This window comes from Mastomys coucha, unplaced genomic scaffold, assembly GCF_008632895.1.
Source record: "Mastomys coucha isolate ucsf_1 unplaced genomic scaffold, UCSF_Mcou_1 pScaffold22, whole genome shotgun sequence".
Classification (NCBI taxonomy): Eukaryota; Metazoa; Chordata; class Mammalia; order Rodentia; family Muridae; genus Mastomys; species Mastomys coucha.
Window position 1 is genome coordinate 224,115,061 of NW_022196905.1, and position 15,535 is coordinate 224,130,595.

The window sequence follows — 15,535 nt, forward strand, 5'->3', positions numbered from 1 at the left end:
AAATTATATCTGTGCTTATTAAGCTCTTTTATAGTGGTACTGCTATTAGGTCCTTTTCTGATAGTCAAAACTTCAATGAGAACTCTGCCAGTCCCAAGTGTCACCAGTTAATTGCTCTTAGATGATAACCAGACTTTCTCTTACTCAGAGCACATTCCAAGAGTTTGTAAAACAATTAACCAAATGTCATAAAAAGGGGACTAACGATTTATTATAGGTGCTAGGACAGAAGGTAAAATATTGACCGGGTTTATCTATACAAAACTTCACTAATAACTTAGTTTTAAACCTTCAGTGAACCTGTGAGCTGAGACAGGTGATGGATGTTAGCTAGATAATTACTCCTAATGGATATGCATATAAACATTCTCTGTTGTGATTTTCATACAAAAGTTTGTTTTCTGTTTTGTCTTGTTTTAAGGTACAGTCTTCCTTATCACAGGCTGGCCTCACACTTGCTATCCATCTGAAGATGATCTTGAACTTCTGAGCCACCTGGCTTTACTAGGCTTTACTGCATACTAGGATTATAGGCATGTGCCACCAGGCCTGGTTTTATGTAGTGAAGATTAAATTCAAGGCCTGTGCTAGTTAGAAAGCCATCTACTAATCAAGCTACTTTCTCAGTTGTATAGTGATGACTTTTTATGGAGATGTACCAAATTCTAGCAATTTCCTTGAGTAAGACAGATAATTTAATGACTATCAAACACTATTAACAACTTTGATTGTAACTTATCATGACTATTTTATGTATATTTATTTATCCTGAAGAGAATGTTAATAAGGTTATCAATTTTATATGTATGAGTGTTTGCCTGCATGTATGTATGTGTACCATGTGTATACAGTTCCTGAGCAATCCACAAGAGGGTGTCAGATCCTTAGAAATGGAGTACAGATGGTTGTTAACCTCTGTATAAGTGCTGAGAACAAAACATGAGTCTTCTGCAAGAGTAGTAAATGCTCTTAACCACTGAGCCACCTCTCTAGGCCCCTTAACATTTTTTCACAGAAGAATTTGTCATGAGAATTTACTTACTGTTATCTTACGAGGACAGTCATTAGAACATAGACCACTAAGAACTGTGGAAAGATAAAGAACAGCCTATCATTACTGTTATGAGCTTAAATTAAAAATAAGATCTATCTCCCCCTAACTCCCACAGCCCCCAACTCTATTAATGCCTCCACTGACTCATGATCTCAAATAGGAACCAGTTCAATTTCTGAGCAAATTAAATTTCTGTTCATCATATACCTATATATCTTTAAAAATTAATTTAAAAAATTTAAAATCTGTATATATTTATGTGTGTGGTTATGGATGCATTTATGATATGGTATATGTGTAGAGGTCAGAGATCAACTATAAGTAGCAAAAACAAAATAGCTATCTTTCAACACTAACTGACAAAATTCTCAGTAAATGAGGGGAGTGGTAGACATTTTAAATATGGCACAGGAAAAGGCCTTGTATAGTTCACATACCCACTGGTGAGAATGTGATGCTCACGGTGGAAAGAAAAGTACCACAATAAAGGCGTAAAAGACATAAGACATAGAAGAGAAAGAAAAAGAAAGAAAATTGTTCCTCCTTTTGAATGGTTGTCTGTAAAGAAAAATTCCCTCAAACAACTATTTAAAAAAAAAAATCTTCTGAGAATCATCAAGTCCAATGAGGCTGCAGTGCAACATTTATTTCCACAATCTAAAAACAATCATGTAGAAATCAAATTAAAAGCAGCAGTATTTGAAGTCTTTCCAGAGAATGCAGGCATACACACAATAAAATACACAAGGCCTTTATAAGCATAGCTGCCCACGGGACAGGCACCTGCAGGCAAATGGTTGCAGTAAAGAATCAACATGGAAATGAGAGCCCAAATTCTTTTTTTTTTTTTTGTAGTTATAGTTTATATATATATATTTTTTTTCTTTATTAGATATTTTCTTTATTTACATGTAAATTTCTCCATTCCTAGTTTCCCCTCCAAAAAATAAAGAAACAAACAAAAACAACAAAAACAAATCCCTGTTGCCTCCCCCCTCCCCATGCCTGCCACCCCACCCTCTCCCACTTATTGGCCCTGGCATTCTCCTACACTGGGGCACAGTACTTTCACAGGCTCTTCTCCTCTTATTGATGATCAAATTGAGAGCCCAAATTCTTAGTGCTACAGAAGATGCACATGGAGAGACTAGAAAAAAACTGGCAAGTTCTGTGTTGTGTGAGAAATGGAAGCAGTGGCAGGAATCCATCCATCACTTTATCATACAAATGACTAGATGTGTACGCATGTAAAGCCTGTCTTCCACTTTCCTACTTTCGTCCATAAGGAACTTGGAAGAAAGGACAAATCACTACTAATATACAGTATACCAAGCATCCAGAACTTGCCTGGGTTCTATACACATGGAAAAATGTGTAGGAGTCAAGGCACAGGGCAAGGGCTGTATAAGAACATCTGAATGCCAGCCTATGAATGTAGAAGGATGGTGCTGCAGACACAGCTCAGCAGTTAAGAGGACCTGGGTTAGGTGGCTCACAAATATCTGTAATTCTAGTTTCAGGGGATCTAACACCTCTTTTGACCTCTGAGGGTTCCTGCATGCATCTGGTACACATACATACATCAGGCAGCCACACATACATTTTAACAAACAAATGTAAAAAGACGTAGACGGAATGATGGCAAAGCAGGATCATTTGACAAAAGCTGAGTTATCCATGGACTCTAATAGTACCAGAAAAAAATTTGATACAAAAAGTATACAAGTAATATAAGAATGTATGAGCCGGGCGGTGGTGGCGCACGCCTTTAATCCCAGCACTTGGGAGGCAGAGGCAGGTGGATTTCTGAGTTCGAGGCCAACCTAGTCTACAGAGTGAGTTCCAGGACAGCCAGAGCTATACAGAGAAACACTGTCTCAAAAAACAAAACAAAACAAAACAAAACAAAACAAAACAAAACAAAACAAGAATGTATGTATGGAGTGATAGGAAAGAGGAAACCAGTGAATTCAGGAAAGTTACAACTGGTCCTCTTAGGGCTGAAGAAATGGCTTTGTAGTTCTCAGAGCACTGACTGCTCTTCCAGAGGATTTTCTTTCAGATGCCTCAGGTTCAATTCCCAGCATCCACATGGCAGTTCACACTGACTGAAACTTTAATTACAGGGGACCTGACACCTTCTTCACATAGACATGGGTGCAGGTAAAATACCAATACACTTAAGGAAGAGAAAAGAAAAAAGAAGAAGAAGAAAGAACAACCAGAAACTGGTCATCTCAGGGCTGGAGAGATAGACTAGTTGTTACATGCACTTACTTACAAAGGCCCAGGATTCTGTTCCCAATAGCAACATGGTGGCTCACAGCAGTCTGTAACCCTAGTTCAAGGCAATCCGACCCTATTCTGATCTCTGATAGCACCAGGCATGCATATGGCACACATACTTCCATGCAGGCAAAACACTCATATGTATGTATAATATGTATGTATATGTATGTATATATGTGTATATATGTCAAAAATGGGTGACCCGAGTTAGATAGTGGGAAAATAGGATTATCTAACAATATAAAATTTGATTCTTTAAAACTAATGAAGACAAAAATAGAAGAAGACAAAAAAGACAACTGAAAAAGTGTTCTAGGTTGAGGAAGTCTAGAAAAATGTGAACAATTTGATAGATATCCTGGGCAGAATACTAAACCAGAGGGAAAGGGAGTCACTGTTGGGACAGCTGGTGTGTTTGAATGGGGCCCGTCTCAGCCAGCATCATGCACTGCTCAAGTTTACTTCATGATCTGCAGGGCTGTGAATGCATTACACAGGAGTGTGCACTTAGACCATGACATGAGTATAAAGAAAGGGAGGGAAGGAGGGAGGGAAAGACGATGAGTGCTGACATCTAAATACTCACCAATGACTTTAACAAAATAAGCATCTGCTTCAAAGTTATTTTTGAGTGTATGGATGGCAACATCATTCTTGGTGTATCCTTTACTGAGGACTATAATGTCCAAGATCCCCTGAAAAAGCAAACACTGTAAGAAAAACTACTCAGTGAGGGAAAAAGAACACCATATGACTTGTGAATAATTGTTACTCCAAAGGTTTAAACATGAAAAACTTGATTGGCAGCATGTGGGAGGTGGTGGGACTTTTGGAGGTAGGGCCTACTCGTGCTATGTTCCTGATGTCCCTGGAGAGGTACTGTGACTTTAGCGTCTCCTTTCTCTAATGTAGATTGCCTCCTCCACCATGTGCTCCTGCCATGATGCACTGTGCTACAGGCCAAAAGAAACATCCAGTGACTGTGGGCTGAACCCTCTGTCCTTTTAAGTTAATTTTCTCAGCTAGCTTGCCACTTGTAGAGAGTTGGCTAACAGCTGTTTACTATATATTTAAGTATATGCCTTAGTAAGTTGTTGGAAATATGCTTATTGAAAATGTGTGTGTACAACTTATACAGTAATCAAAAAGAAAATAGTCCTAGGAAATAATTGTTAGCATTTTGGTATATTCCTTTCTGGTCATATGTCTATGAGCTGTGACTTTTTTTTTTTTTTTTTTTTGAGATAAAGGCTCATTATGTAGTCTTGGCTGGTCTGAAACTGGCTAGCAAAGTTTATAGACCAGATTAGCCTCAGAGTGACAAGGAACATTCCTGGCAGCGGTGGCATACGCCTTTAATCCCAGCACTTGGGAGGCAGAGGCTGGCAGATTTCTGAGTTCAAGGCCAGCCTGGTCTACAGAGTGAGTTCCAGGACAGCTAGGGCTACACAGAGAAACCCTGTCTCAAAAAAAAACAACAAAAAAAAAGTGTGCGGCAACACACCCAGCCTTCAGCTTTCATTTTTAGACTCATTACTGTGTGTGGGGTGGGGTGGGGGTGTAATGTGAAGTCAAGGACAACTTTCAGGAACTGAGTCTTTCCCAGTAGGTCTGGGACTCCAACTCAGGTTTCCAGGCTTCTGAGCACATGCTTTTTACAGGCTGACAGCTCACTGCTCTGTGTAGGAATTTTCAGACCCTCTGCAAATACAGCCACGTTATTGTTTGTTGGAGGCCCTTATAGTGCTGGACCTACCCTTCCCCCTCCCTTTTATAAAGGGGACATTCAGTTCATTTTATTGAAGAAAAACCATGTATTTACTTAAAGCTGACATTCTTTTACATTCATGATTCTACTTGTTTTTCATTTATAAATGCAAGAACATGTTTTTCCCATACACTGACTATATTCTATTTTTCTATTTGTCACAGAAACTGGTGCAGCAGTTTCTATAAAGACTTTTACATTAAGGATATGAAGTATTTCACTTATTTGAAGAATTCTATTTCCCATATTTAAAAATAATTTTAAATTTCATTTGTTATACAGAAATTAAAAATTTGCAGGCAATTTTGTTGATTTTTTTCCCTTGCAATATTTCTACCAATTACTTTTATGCTTGAAAACTGCTAACGAAAAATGAAAGGAAATGAGGTAGGAAGAGTAGAAGGAAATGCAGATATTGATAAGTCACCATTGAGTACAAGCCTCTTAAACCCAAAGAGAACTACAACAACAAAATGAGAAGGCTACTGAAGACATAAACATCTTGATGGGCGTTACTTCCACTGTAAACCACCCTGCAAGGATGGATGTGGATAAACTAACTTTATACACTTCAGCAGTCTCTCCTTTCTTCTAAACAGTGTTGAAGTTTTCTCTAACGAGGTGGATTCCAGGCACTGGCAGAGCCTTCCACCAGGTTATCCGGCAACCAGTGACAGAGTCATAGAAATGGCAGCCGAGATGCCTTGCTCCAGTTCACAAGTGTAATACCCACACTTCTACCATTCTGTACAGATACCTGACGGCTCTGCTTTTGGTCGGCATGTAAATTTGCTACTCTTAAAGCACACTTCTGTGGCAGTTTATTCCAAATAAGCACAAAAACAGATAACATTTTCATATTCCACCATAGAGATAGCTAGTGCTATCATCAGCCAGACCACACCCATATTTAACACTAAGGTTTTTTGTTAATGAATTCAGCTACTTTCATTCTCATTCCACTTTCTGGTAAGAAGAACATGAAGCTACAGTGAGACAAGAGTTTAGCATTGCAGTTAAACTCAAATATAGGACAGCTTTGGACTCACATCTTCATAAATATCAAAAAAGGTGGCAACTATGGCGTCTTTGATTAGATTTAGGCCTGCTAGGTCCCAGTAGACTTTAAACATCCGATGCACTTCTTCGCAGCTCGCATTATTGCATAGGACATTCTCCAGTAGAAAGGCTTGCTGATTGCTGTGTGACAGACAAGAGGTATTCGGTTAAAATCAGTACCACGAAGCATCAGCTGTGGTGTATCTTCCAGACAGTATATGTAAAATTCTGGGATTACTGGATTGAGAGGAGAAATGCTAAGTCCCCCTTTTCTTTTTTTGGTTTTTCGAGACAGGGTTTCTCTGTGTAGCCCTGGCTGTGCTCTATCCTCTTTTATGTTGAGTTTCTATGTCTATCCCTCCCTCATTTCCACTGTTAACCACTCTGCCTTGCACTTTAAGTTATTGGAGTAACACTTTAGGTGTGTAACCATCCTCTCAGAATTGAAGCATTCTTTCTTGGAGACTTATAAGACTCAGTAAGTGAATACAACTTACATAGGTCAGGAGGATCTTGAAGGCTATAAAAGGGGAAAAGCTGCCAGGCAGAGGGACCCTACGATCAGCAGAGCTGTTTGCAGGAGGCTCCAGAGATGTAGCTTAGGTGAATCCTTCCCCATTGTGGGCGGGCTATTTGGTGCTGGAGTAGAACTTGCTACAGCTAGTCACCCACTCACCTACCCTCTAAGTAATCCCAATAAAGTCACTGTTTTACCAAGACAGACGTGTTTCTTTGGTCTGATCACTGCTCTTTATAGAATGAATAGATCTTTGCTGTCATAAATCCCATACAATGTATATTAATGATCAATGAATATGTGAATTTGAATTGGAGACTCTGGATTTCACAAAGTTCTGTAAATCATGCTGTTCACAATTTCCAGTGTAAACTAATAGTTTAAAACAGAAATCTTTAGTGAATATATACAATTTAAAATGCTATTCTTACTTTAATATACGTTTCGTATAGGTAGAGCCAGCATTTTACTTTTAAAAGTGAAATTTTATTTAAGCCTCACAGGAAAAAAAAATGTGATAAATTTGCTACTGAATCCTTGGTCTTGATTCAGTTTCTCTATATTTTTGGCATAATGCATCATTTAAAAAATGTTTTATTTCCAAATGATTATGGAATTATTGTAAAATTTAGGCAACAGAAACATTTAACAAGTTAAAAAATTATTTTCACAGATAACTACCATAAATACATTAGTGTACGTCTTTCTAAGATGTCTAGGCATATACAAGTATGAAAGTACATTGAGAACGAGACAGTAGTAAACCTGGAGGTATCTCCCACAACACAAAGCTACAAAACCTATTTGGGTTCTGTTACACATATTCTAAATGCCCCCTTCTTTACACAATATACAATACTTGTAAAGAAAATGTGTTTAATTTGATGGAAGACAGAGTTTGGACACTCATTGAAAATTCCCTCTATAGACATTGCATTGTTTATCTCTCATTCTCCTGGCTGGTCACCTTCAACAGCAACTCCGTTATACCAGTGATCTGTCACTCATTTTAACATATAACTACCCAGAGTCCCTATAGTGAGGTCATGGATCTTAGCGTCTTCCTTTCTTCTACTATCCCCACTTTACTAGGCTAGGAGAAAGCATCAGATCTGCTGGAACGGGAGTTAGAGGCAGTTTCGAGCCATCTGTGGTGGGTGTTGGGAATTAGACTGGTTCCGTGGAAGAGTGGTAAGTGTTCCCAATCACTGAGCCATCTTTTCAGCCATCAGCCTATTTACTGATTGGATAATTATGAATTTGGAGGGCTAGTTTTTTGCTGTTCTTTATATATTCTAGATTTGAATCCCTGTGTGATGAGTAATTGGTAAAGATTTATTCTCATCCTACAGGCTGTTTTTTCATTCTGGTGAATATTTTCCTTGTTGCAAAGCAGCTTTTAAGTTCATACAATTCCATATCTCAATTCTTGGGATTATTTACTGTGCTACTAGAGTTCTTTTCACAATCTTTACTGTTGTGACTTGGATAATTTGTTAGCACTTCTTATCTTTTAAAAAAAACTGTGTCTAGTGTCCTTCACTGAGAGTTATATAAATATTTATATAGTCACGTCAGTATTTATGGCATCTTAATTAATACCAAAGAACATTTAAGAAATATTAAAGGGAGTCCATCAGGCAGACTAAAGACAGTAGCAGGTAACTATCTAGATCTATACAAGGCAGTGAAGAGCAATGAGCTCATACAAGGTCAAGTGTGCAGGCAAATAGGAAATGTCTATGCAAATCGCATCTCTTTAAGGAGGATTAATTAAAAAAATTCAAGTATAGTGTAAATAATGTCAGCAGATGACAAATGAATGATGAAATCATACAAGGCTGGAAGAGGCCAGGCATAAACTATTGGAAAGTTCTAGAACTATCATTGAAATGTAGTGTTGAAGACAAAATTTAAAGGTGCTCTAAAAATATCTAAGATATGCACTAAAGTAATATCTATAGTAGGGAAACAAAAAGTACAAAATTAAACTATTGAAAACAATATTTAAATTAAAATAACAGTAGAAAAAAATAAAGAAAAAAGTAAGATGGTAGACTTTAACCAAATCAACATTGGTTTGAAATATAAGAAGCTTACAGAGTGTTAGATTGGTTTAAAGAAACTAAGACTGAAATAGCTTGTTTATAAGAAATCTAAAATATAAAGTAAAAAAAAGGTTAAAAATGACAAGTCATGATAAAAGGTCCACGAACAAAAACCTAGCAACCAATAAAATGGAAAAATGTACTGGTCAATTATTACTTATTAGAGATTTGAATTTATAACATCATACTTTTCAGTCTGTGGGCTGGCCAGATCTATCCACCTTTCCAAAACTCTTAACTTTGTCCATTCTAGGGTGGCCAATGTTCTAGTTGTGGAGTGTCTCTCAAATGGTTTGGACAGGAGGAGACAACCAAAGCAGTGAGACCTATACAGTGAGACCTATATCTGTCTTTCTACATCAAAAATTCACTATTAGTCACCCTGCAGGAGAGACACAGCTGTATCAACAGACGGAGCCTCTGCGTTTCTACTTTACAGCAATGAACCTCACAGTGGATCAGTGCTTCCAAAGGTTGATCCAAGCCACAACATAAGGCTTGGGCTTGTACCAAACTCCAAGTTAATCTCTTTATGTCGGTCTTAGGAACCAACATGGCTTACTTTCATATAACTATACTGCTTGGGCCAAGCCTCTTGCTGCCAACCCTTAAAGGGTTATTAGGGAAAGGAAGTGGACCATTATGAGGGGGACACATGAGGCTGGCAAAGGTAAGTTAAGAAAACGTTAAGAACAAGATTTGTATAAAAATGTCACAAGGAAACCCTTTCCTTCATATGGTATCTTTAAAAATTAATAAAGGAATATGAAAACCTACCCAGATTTAAGATTCAATATTATATTCTTGGAAAAAGCCTCAAAACATGTTGAGCTAAGTTAATTATGTATCTCTTAAGGGGATTAGCATACCAATGGAAATGTATTAAAATAAGATTAAGCCAGAAAGGTATAGAATCACCTTTTAAACCCTTTATTAAGCATAGGACAAAACATTTAGATAACTGACTAAAACTTGGGTTGAAAGAATAGCAGATGCAGCAGAATTAGTTCCTCTGAAATACTGAAGAGTTCCCTCATCCAGTCCCACCCACAGACAGTTACATTTCACCACCACTCAAACAACTGGAAACACCAGACTGTCAAGTAATAACACACAACACAAATGTGACCTCTATACTAGTTAGTACATTTATGCTAGCAAAGTTGTTGAAATGCAGAGATATACAACCATGGTGTGAAAAAGGCCGTATGTTGAATGCATGTCCTGTTGAAAAGCAATACTTTCTAATGCTGTGGCTCTCCAGGCAGGGCTATGATTCCTCTTTCAGTCTTTTTGTTTTCTTTCTTCCTTTCTTCCTTTCTTCCTTCCTTTCTTTCTTTCTTCTGTCTTTCTTTCTTCTTTCTTTCTTTCTTTCTTTCTTTCTTTCTTTCTTTCTTTCTTTCTTTCTTTCTTTCTTTTTTTTCGAGACAGTGTAGCCCTGGCTGTCCTGGATCTCACTCTGTAGACCAGGCTGGCCTCAAACTCAGAAATCCACCTGTCTCTGCCTCCCAAGTGCTGGGATTAAAGGTGTGTGCCACCAATGCCTGGGTTTGTTTTCTTTTAAAAATAGGAAATTAGCATGCCAAGTATTAGGTTTTATTATGACTTTTTAAACAACATCTGTCTTCCTCTCTCATTTTATTCCATTTCCTGCCCAGAGACACCTTTCCACCTCTTTACAGCTGTATTTCAAAGTCCATTGTGTGGAAAATGACAACTGCTGTCCTCACCTTCATCTCCTACTTGGTTTCACATGTGTGGAAAAGGGGTGAAGTTTTCTGCTTGGACTATATATATATATATATATATATATATATATATATATATATATATATATATATATTTGGCTTTTCGAGACAGGGTTTCTCTGTGTAGCCCGGGCTGTCCTGGAACTCACTCTGTAGACCAGGCTGCCCTCGAACTCAGAAATCCACCTGCCTCTGCCTCCCAAGTGCTGGGATCAAAGGCATGCGCCACCACCGCCCGGCTTGGATTATATTTTTAAAAGTTCTTGATCATGTATGATTCCTCCCTCCCTCCCTCCTCCCTCCCTTCCTTCTTATTTATTTTCATATCTTTAGTTGACACTTACAGACTCCTGAAAGGATGCAGGTCACTAACACATCCTCTCAGAATGTGAGGTTGCTGGCCTGTCCTCTTCTTAGAACTTTTTCACCTGCTATTTTTGTAGTACAATGCACTTCTATTTTGACTTTAAAATGTCAATTATGGGCCAAAAAATTACAGTCCATAAGTGTATAAGAGTAGGCATGTATAAAGTACAGTTATATAGAATAGAGTACATTTTAATAGAAATTGCATCTTATGCAAGAAAGGTTTTCAAATCAGTGCAGTGAAAATCATGCAAGTATCAGAGTTACTTCACATCTAAATCCAACTAATGCTTAATGCTTGGTAGACTGTAAGAGATCAATATATAATTTATAATTATTAACATCAAAAGGACAGATAATTTTGTTTTTGTATGTATTGTTCTCTATTGCATGTCACAAAAGACAGATGATTACTCAAACACATGTATATTTCAGTTTGAGAAGAACTGGACAGATTTTATAAAATAATTTTGGTACTTTGGATTAATTCCAAAGTCTTATTTGTAATTCTTTTATGTAACACTGGTCAACTCTGAGTGATAAGACTAAGGGAGATTATCATTTATTTTTTATTTATATGAACAAAACTTCCATGATTTGTATTAGAAAAAAAATTTAATAACTATCATAGAGGACACAGATAGCAGCAATGTGCATGTTTATCATGCTTGAGGCCCCAGGTTCAGTCTGTAAACTACAAGCCATTATAATATATTATATCTAACAGTTCTTAAGTATACTAAAATGTGAACTCCAGCTCCTGGAGATCTGACAACCTCTTTTGTTCTCCACAGGCATGTGTGCGCATCCGCACGTGCACACACACACACACACACACACACACACACACACACACACACAAAACACACACACAAACACACAGCACAGACACATGGGGACACACACACACATGAATAATGAAATAAATAGAATAAATCTAATGAGGTTAGCACTTACATAGCTTTAGAGTGGCAGCTTGAATGCTCTGTTATCAGCAGGAAACCTAGAGTAGCAGGAGCTGAAGTCCAGCTACCAACAAACATCATTTAATCGATTATACTTATCTAAAAACTACATGACTAGGATCAGACAACATCTGAGTTTTTACATGCGGACCTACGAAGGTGGGAAACAAAGTCTCTCTGAGACACCTCCAACTGCTTTAATGTACCTCGTTACTTGGTTTACTGTTTGTAATTTTTGAACAGAAACTGGGGCAGCTTACAGCTAGAACTTATGATGGTAGTCTAAAGTGAGAGTAGTCTTGGAGAACTGAATCATGACAAATGCAGCCTGACACTATTGGTGGGTAGTTCATCTTGAAGTAGTCTGAACTGTTTGATTCCATCTGAGTTTTTTTGGGGGGGCATTATTAGGTACCTAGGGAAGGTTAACTGAACACACTTATGCTGTTTCCACATCTTATACCAGATGTAAGATGATTAATATTCATGCCTTTATTACACCCCTTTATGGAAACTTGGGATTCAAGGGCATCCCTTCCCTCTGAGGACAGCTTGCTAGGAGCAGGGAAGGAGCTAGGAAAGACTGGATATCAAACCTTCGACCCAATAATCTGAGACAGACAAATAATACAAACAAAATGGTGGTCTGATATTTGAAGGACTCCCTGGAAAGATTTAGATTTTATTTTTCCATGTAGTTTAAAAATGGTTCCTGGTAGATCCTGCATGTTCTTCTATATAGGGATTAGCTAGGGGAGCCTGTATGAACCTTTCCTCCAAGACCCTTTCTCAACCTCAGATCTAGACTAGGTAGGCCTCACATGCAGTACCCCAGCATACTCTACTCACCCTGCAAGTGTCTCTATCAATTTCCAAGCTTCTACCAGGACCTTCCATCTCTACTCTCAACCCAAAGGCCCCTCCAATGCCAAATCCATCTTCTAGAATTAGCAAGATCTACACCTCACACTTCAGACTTGGACCAAGACACACATTCTGTACACCATTCTAGTCCCATGCATCTGTCAGACTTTATTTTACTCAGTCATATCCAACCTCTAGGCCCAACCTGACATATATATCCTCTATTGTGCCTCAACCTACTCTATCTAAATCAAACACAGAACAAAAGAAGCCCATATGCCCAGATCTCATTGCAAAAATAAAGATAAGAAGAAAGATATTGTATTTACTCTCCCAAATCCATCAGTCCTATAGAAATATCTGCTGATGAGAATTACCTGGATGAGTCCCATGATACAGAATTTAAAAGAACATTCATGAATTTCATCAAAAAATTCAAGTTTAAAGAAGACACAAAGAAACAGCTCAGTGAAATTCAAGAGAGGGAGCTTAGAAAGAATAAATGCTCGAGTGATACCCAAGTAAACACAAACAAAGCTGATAGCCATGATGAAGACAGGACTTAAGAACAGAATTCAATAAGGAGAAGCGTAGAAGAAGAATCATCTGAAATGAAGATGGCACTGAAAGACCCAATAGCCCAACTAGACAACCTAAAGAAAAGCCTTACAAGTAAAATGAATCAAGCAGAAGACAGAATATCACGGTTTGAAGAAAAGCAGAGGAGCTAGACAAAAAAAAACCAAAAAGAAAAAAACCCCAAAACAGTAACAACAACAACAACAAAAAAGCAAAAACAAACCAGGGATATGGAAAAAATTTAAGCACATGGAAAGAAAAAAATACAGGAAATGTGGCACACTGAGAAGACAAAACCTTTGAATTATAGGGGTTGGTGGTAAGAGAGATCCTATCAAAGGCATAGACCAGATCTTCAACAAGGTCACAGAAAATAACTTCCCCAAACTAAGGAAAGACACAACCAGACGCACATAAGAAGCACACAGAGCAGCAAACAAACAAGGCCAGAAAAGAAAATATCCACAGCATATCATAATTAAAACAGTGAGCATACATAACAAAGAGAATATTGGAAGCTTCAAGAGAAAAAACAAGCCATTTAGAAAGGAAAACCCATTAGATCCAGCTGATTTTTCAATGGAAACTTTGATAGAAAGCTAATGTATTTGTAAGAAGGGGTCAAGTGCCAGCTGCAGCAGGCAGAGCAACTTGGCAACTTTGGCCACATGTTCTGGATTTAGCATCAAGGATACAAGGAAGGGGTTGTGGAATCTTCCTTCGAACCTGAGGAAAACTGCTGAGGCCATGTACATGCCAGGGGTGTCCATGCATGCAGGCCCAAAGAGGTCACTGTGTGAAGTTGTGAAGGTAAAGTCTAGATGGTGTTGGAAACTCCAAGATGTTGGTGATGCCAGGGATATTTGGTGAGGAAAGCTGTAGATTTGGTCTGGAACTAGCCTGAGAGAGAAGTATGTCCTGAGAGAGAAGTATGTTGTAGTTAACAAAGTTGAAAGGAATTGAAGATCTGAGGAGTGCTTTGATATCAGACATGAGATGCAGAGTTTGGAATTTGCCTAGCATATTTTTTGACCTTGTTTTGATCCAGTGTTTCCTACGTTGGTCCCTTTCTTCTCTTTTAGATTGGCAATGTCTATTCTGTGTCACTGCATGTTTGAAGTATGGGATCTGCTTTCTGAGTTTGATTTTACAGGTGTTACTGTTAAGAGATTTCCTTGAGTCTCAGAAGAGACTTTAGACGTTGAAGAAGTCTAGAGACTGAAAGACTGTGAAGATCTTTAAAGTTGGACTAAATACATCTTTTCTTTCATTATGATATGGCTACAAGCCTATGGATGCCAGGGAGTGGAATATGGTAGTTTTAATAAAAATGGCTCCTCTAGGCTCATATATTTGAATACTGAGTCATCAGAAAGTGGCACTACTTAGAAGTATTAGGAAGTGTGTCCTTGTTGGGGTAGGCATGTCCTTGTTGGAGGAACTGTGTCAGAGATTTGAGATTTTAAGAGCAAGGCCCAGAGATCTGCTGCTAGCTGATCTAGATGTAGATCTCAGATACTTTTCTAGCAGCATGTCTGCCTGTGTGTTGCCATGGTCCCCACCATGACAATAATGAACTAAGCCTCTGAAACTGTAAGCAAACCCCAACTAAATGTTTTAGTTTCTAAGACTGTCTCTTCATAGCAACAGAACAGTGACTAAGACATTACCCAATGCAAGCAGAAGGTACTACAGCACAGATAAATAATTTAATAAGCAAAACAGAAAAATGAAACAAATACAAATTTAACATAAAGCTTATTATTTTGAGCATATCCACAAAACAGGGGAACACAGGAATTGCTAGTAACAAGTGAAAGACAGGATTATAACTATATATCTCACAAAACTGGATTATGACTATATATCTCACAAACCTTTAAATAATAAACAGGAGATACTAAGAACCACTCTACATGTATAAACTGATGTTAGACAATATTACCCAGTTCTGCAAAAGTGTAAGCTACAAAGATTCTTCCAAAGTGAATTTGATAATGCATCCAAGGGGTATCCTTTTGCTACTATTCTGTTGCTGTGATAAGTCACCATGACAAAAGGCAACTTAAAGAAAAAAGAGTTGTATCTCCTGAGAGGCTCTGACAGTACCTGAGTAATACAGATGTAGAGGCTCACAGCCATCCATTGAGCTGAGTATAGGGTCCCCAGTGAAGGAGTTAGAGAAAGGACCAATGGAGCTGAGGGGTTTGCAGCCCCT

The 15,535-nt window shown here is 38.1% G+C and overlaps 1 protein-coding gene across 1 annotated transcript in view; it reads right to left on the reverse strand.

The window, feature by feature from the left end:
* Itfg1 (integrin alpha FG-GAP repeat containing 1) overlaps positions 1 to 15,535 on the reverse strand; it is a 121,551-nt gene that overhangs the window by 18,487 nt on the left and 87,529 nt on the right. The window contains exons 11-13 of the mRNA XM_031340681.1: positions 6,161 to 6,311; positions 3,930 to 4,038; positions 1,043 to 1,086 (exon numbers count right to left, since the gene is read on the reverse strand). Coding sequence (XP_031196541.1) covers positions 1,043 to 1,086; positions 3,930 to 4,038; positions 6,161 to 6,311 — 304 coding nt within the window. The remainder of the gene's footprint in view (positions 1 to 1,042; positions 1,087 to 3,929; positions 4,039 to 6,160; positions 6,312 to 15,535) is intronic.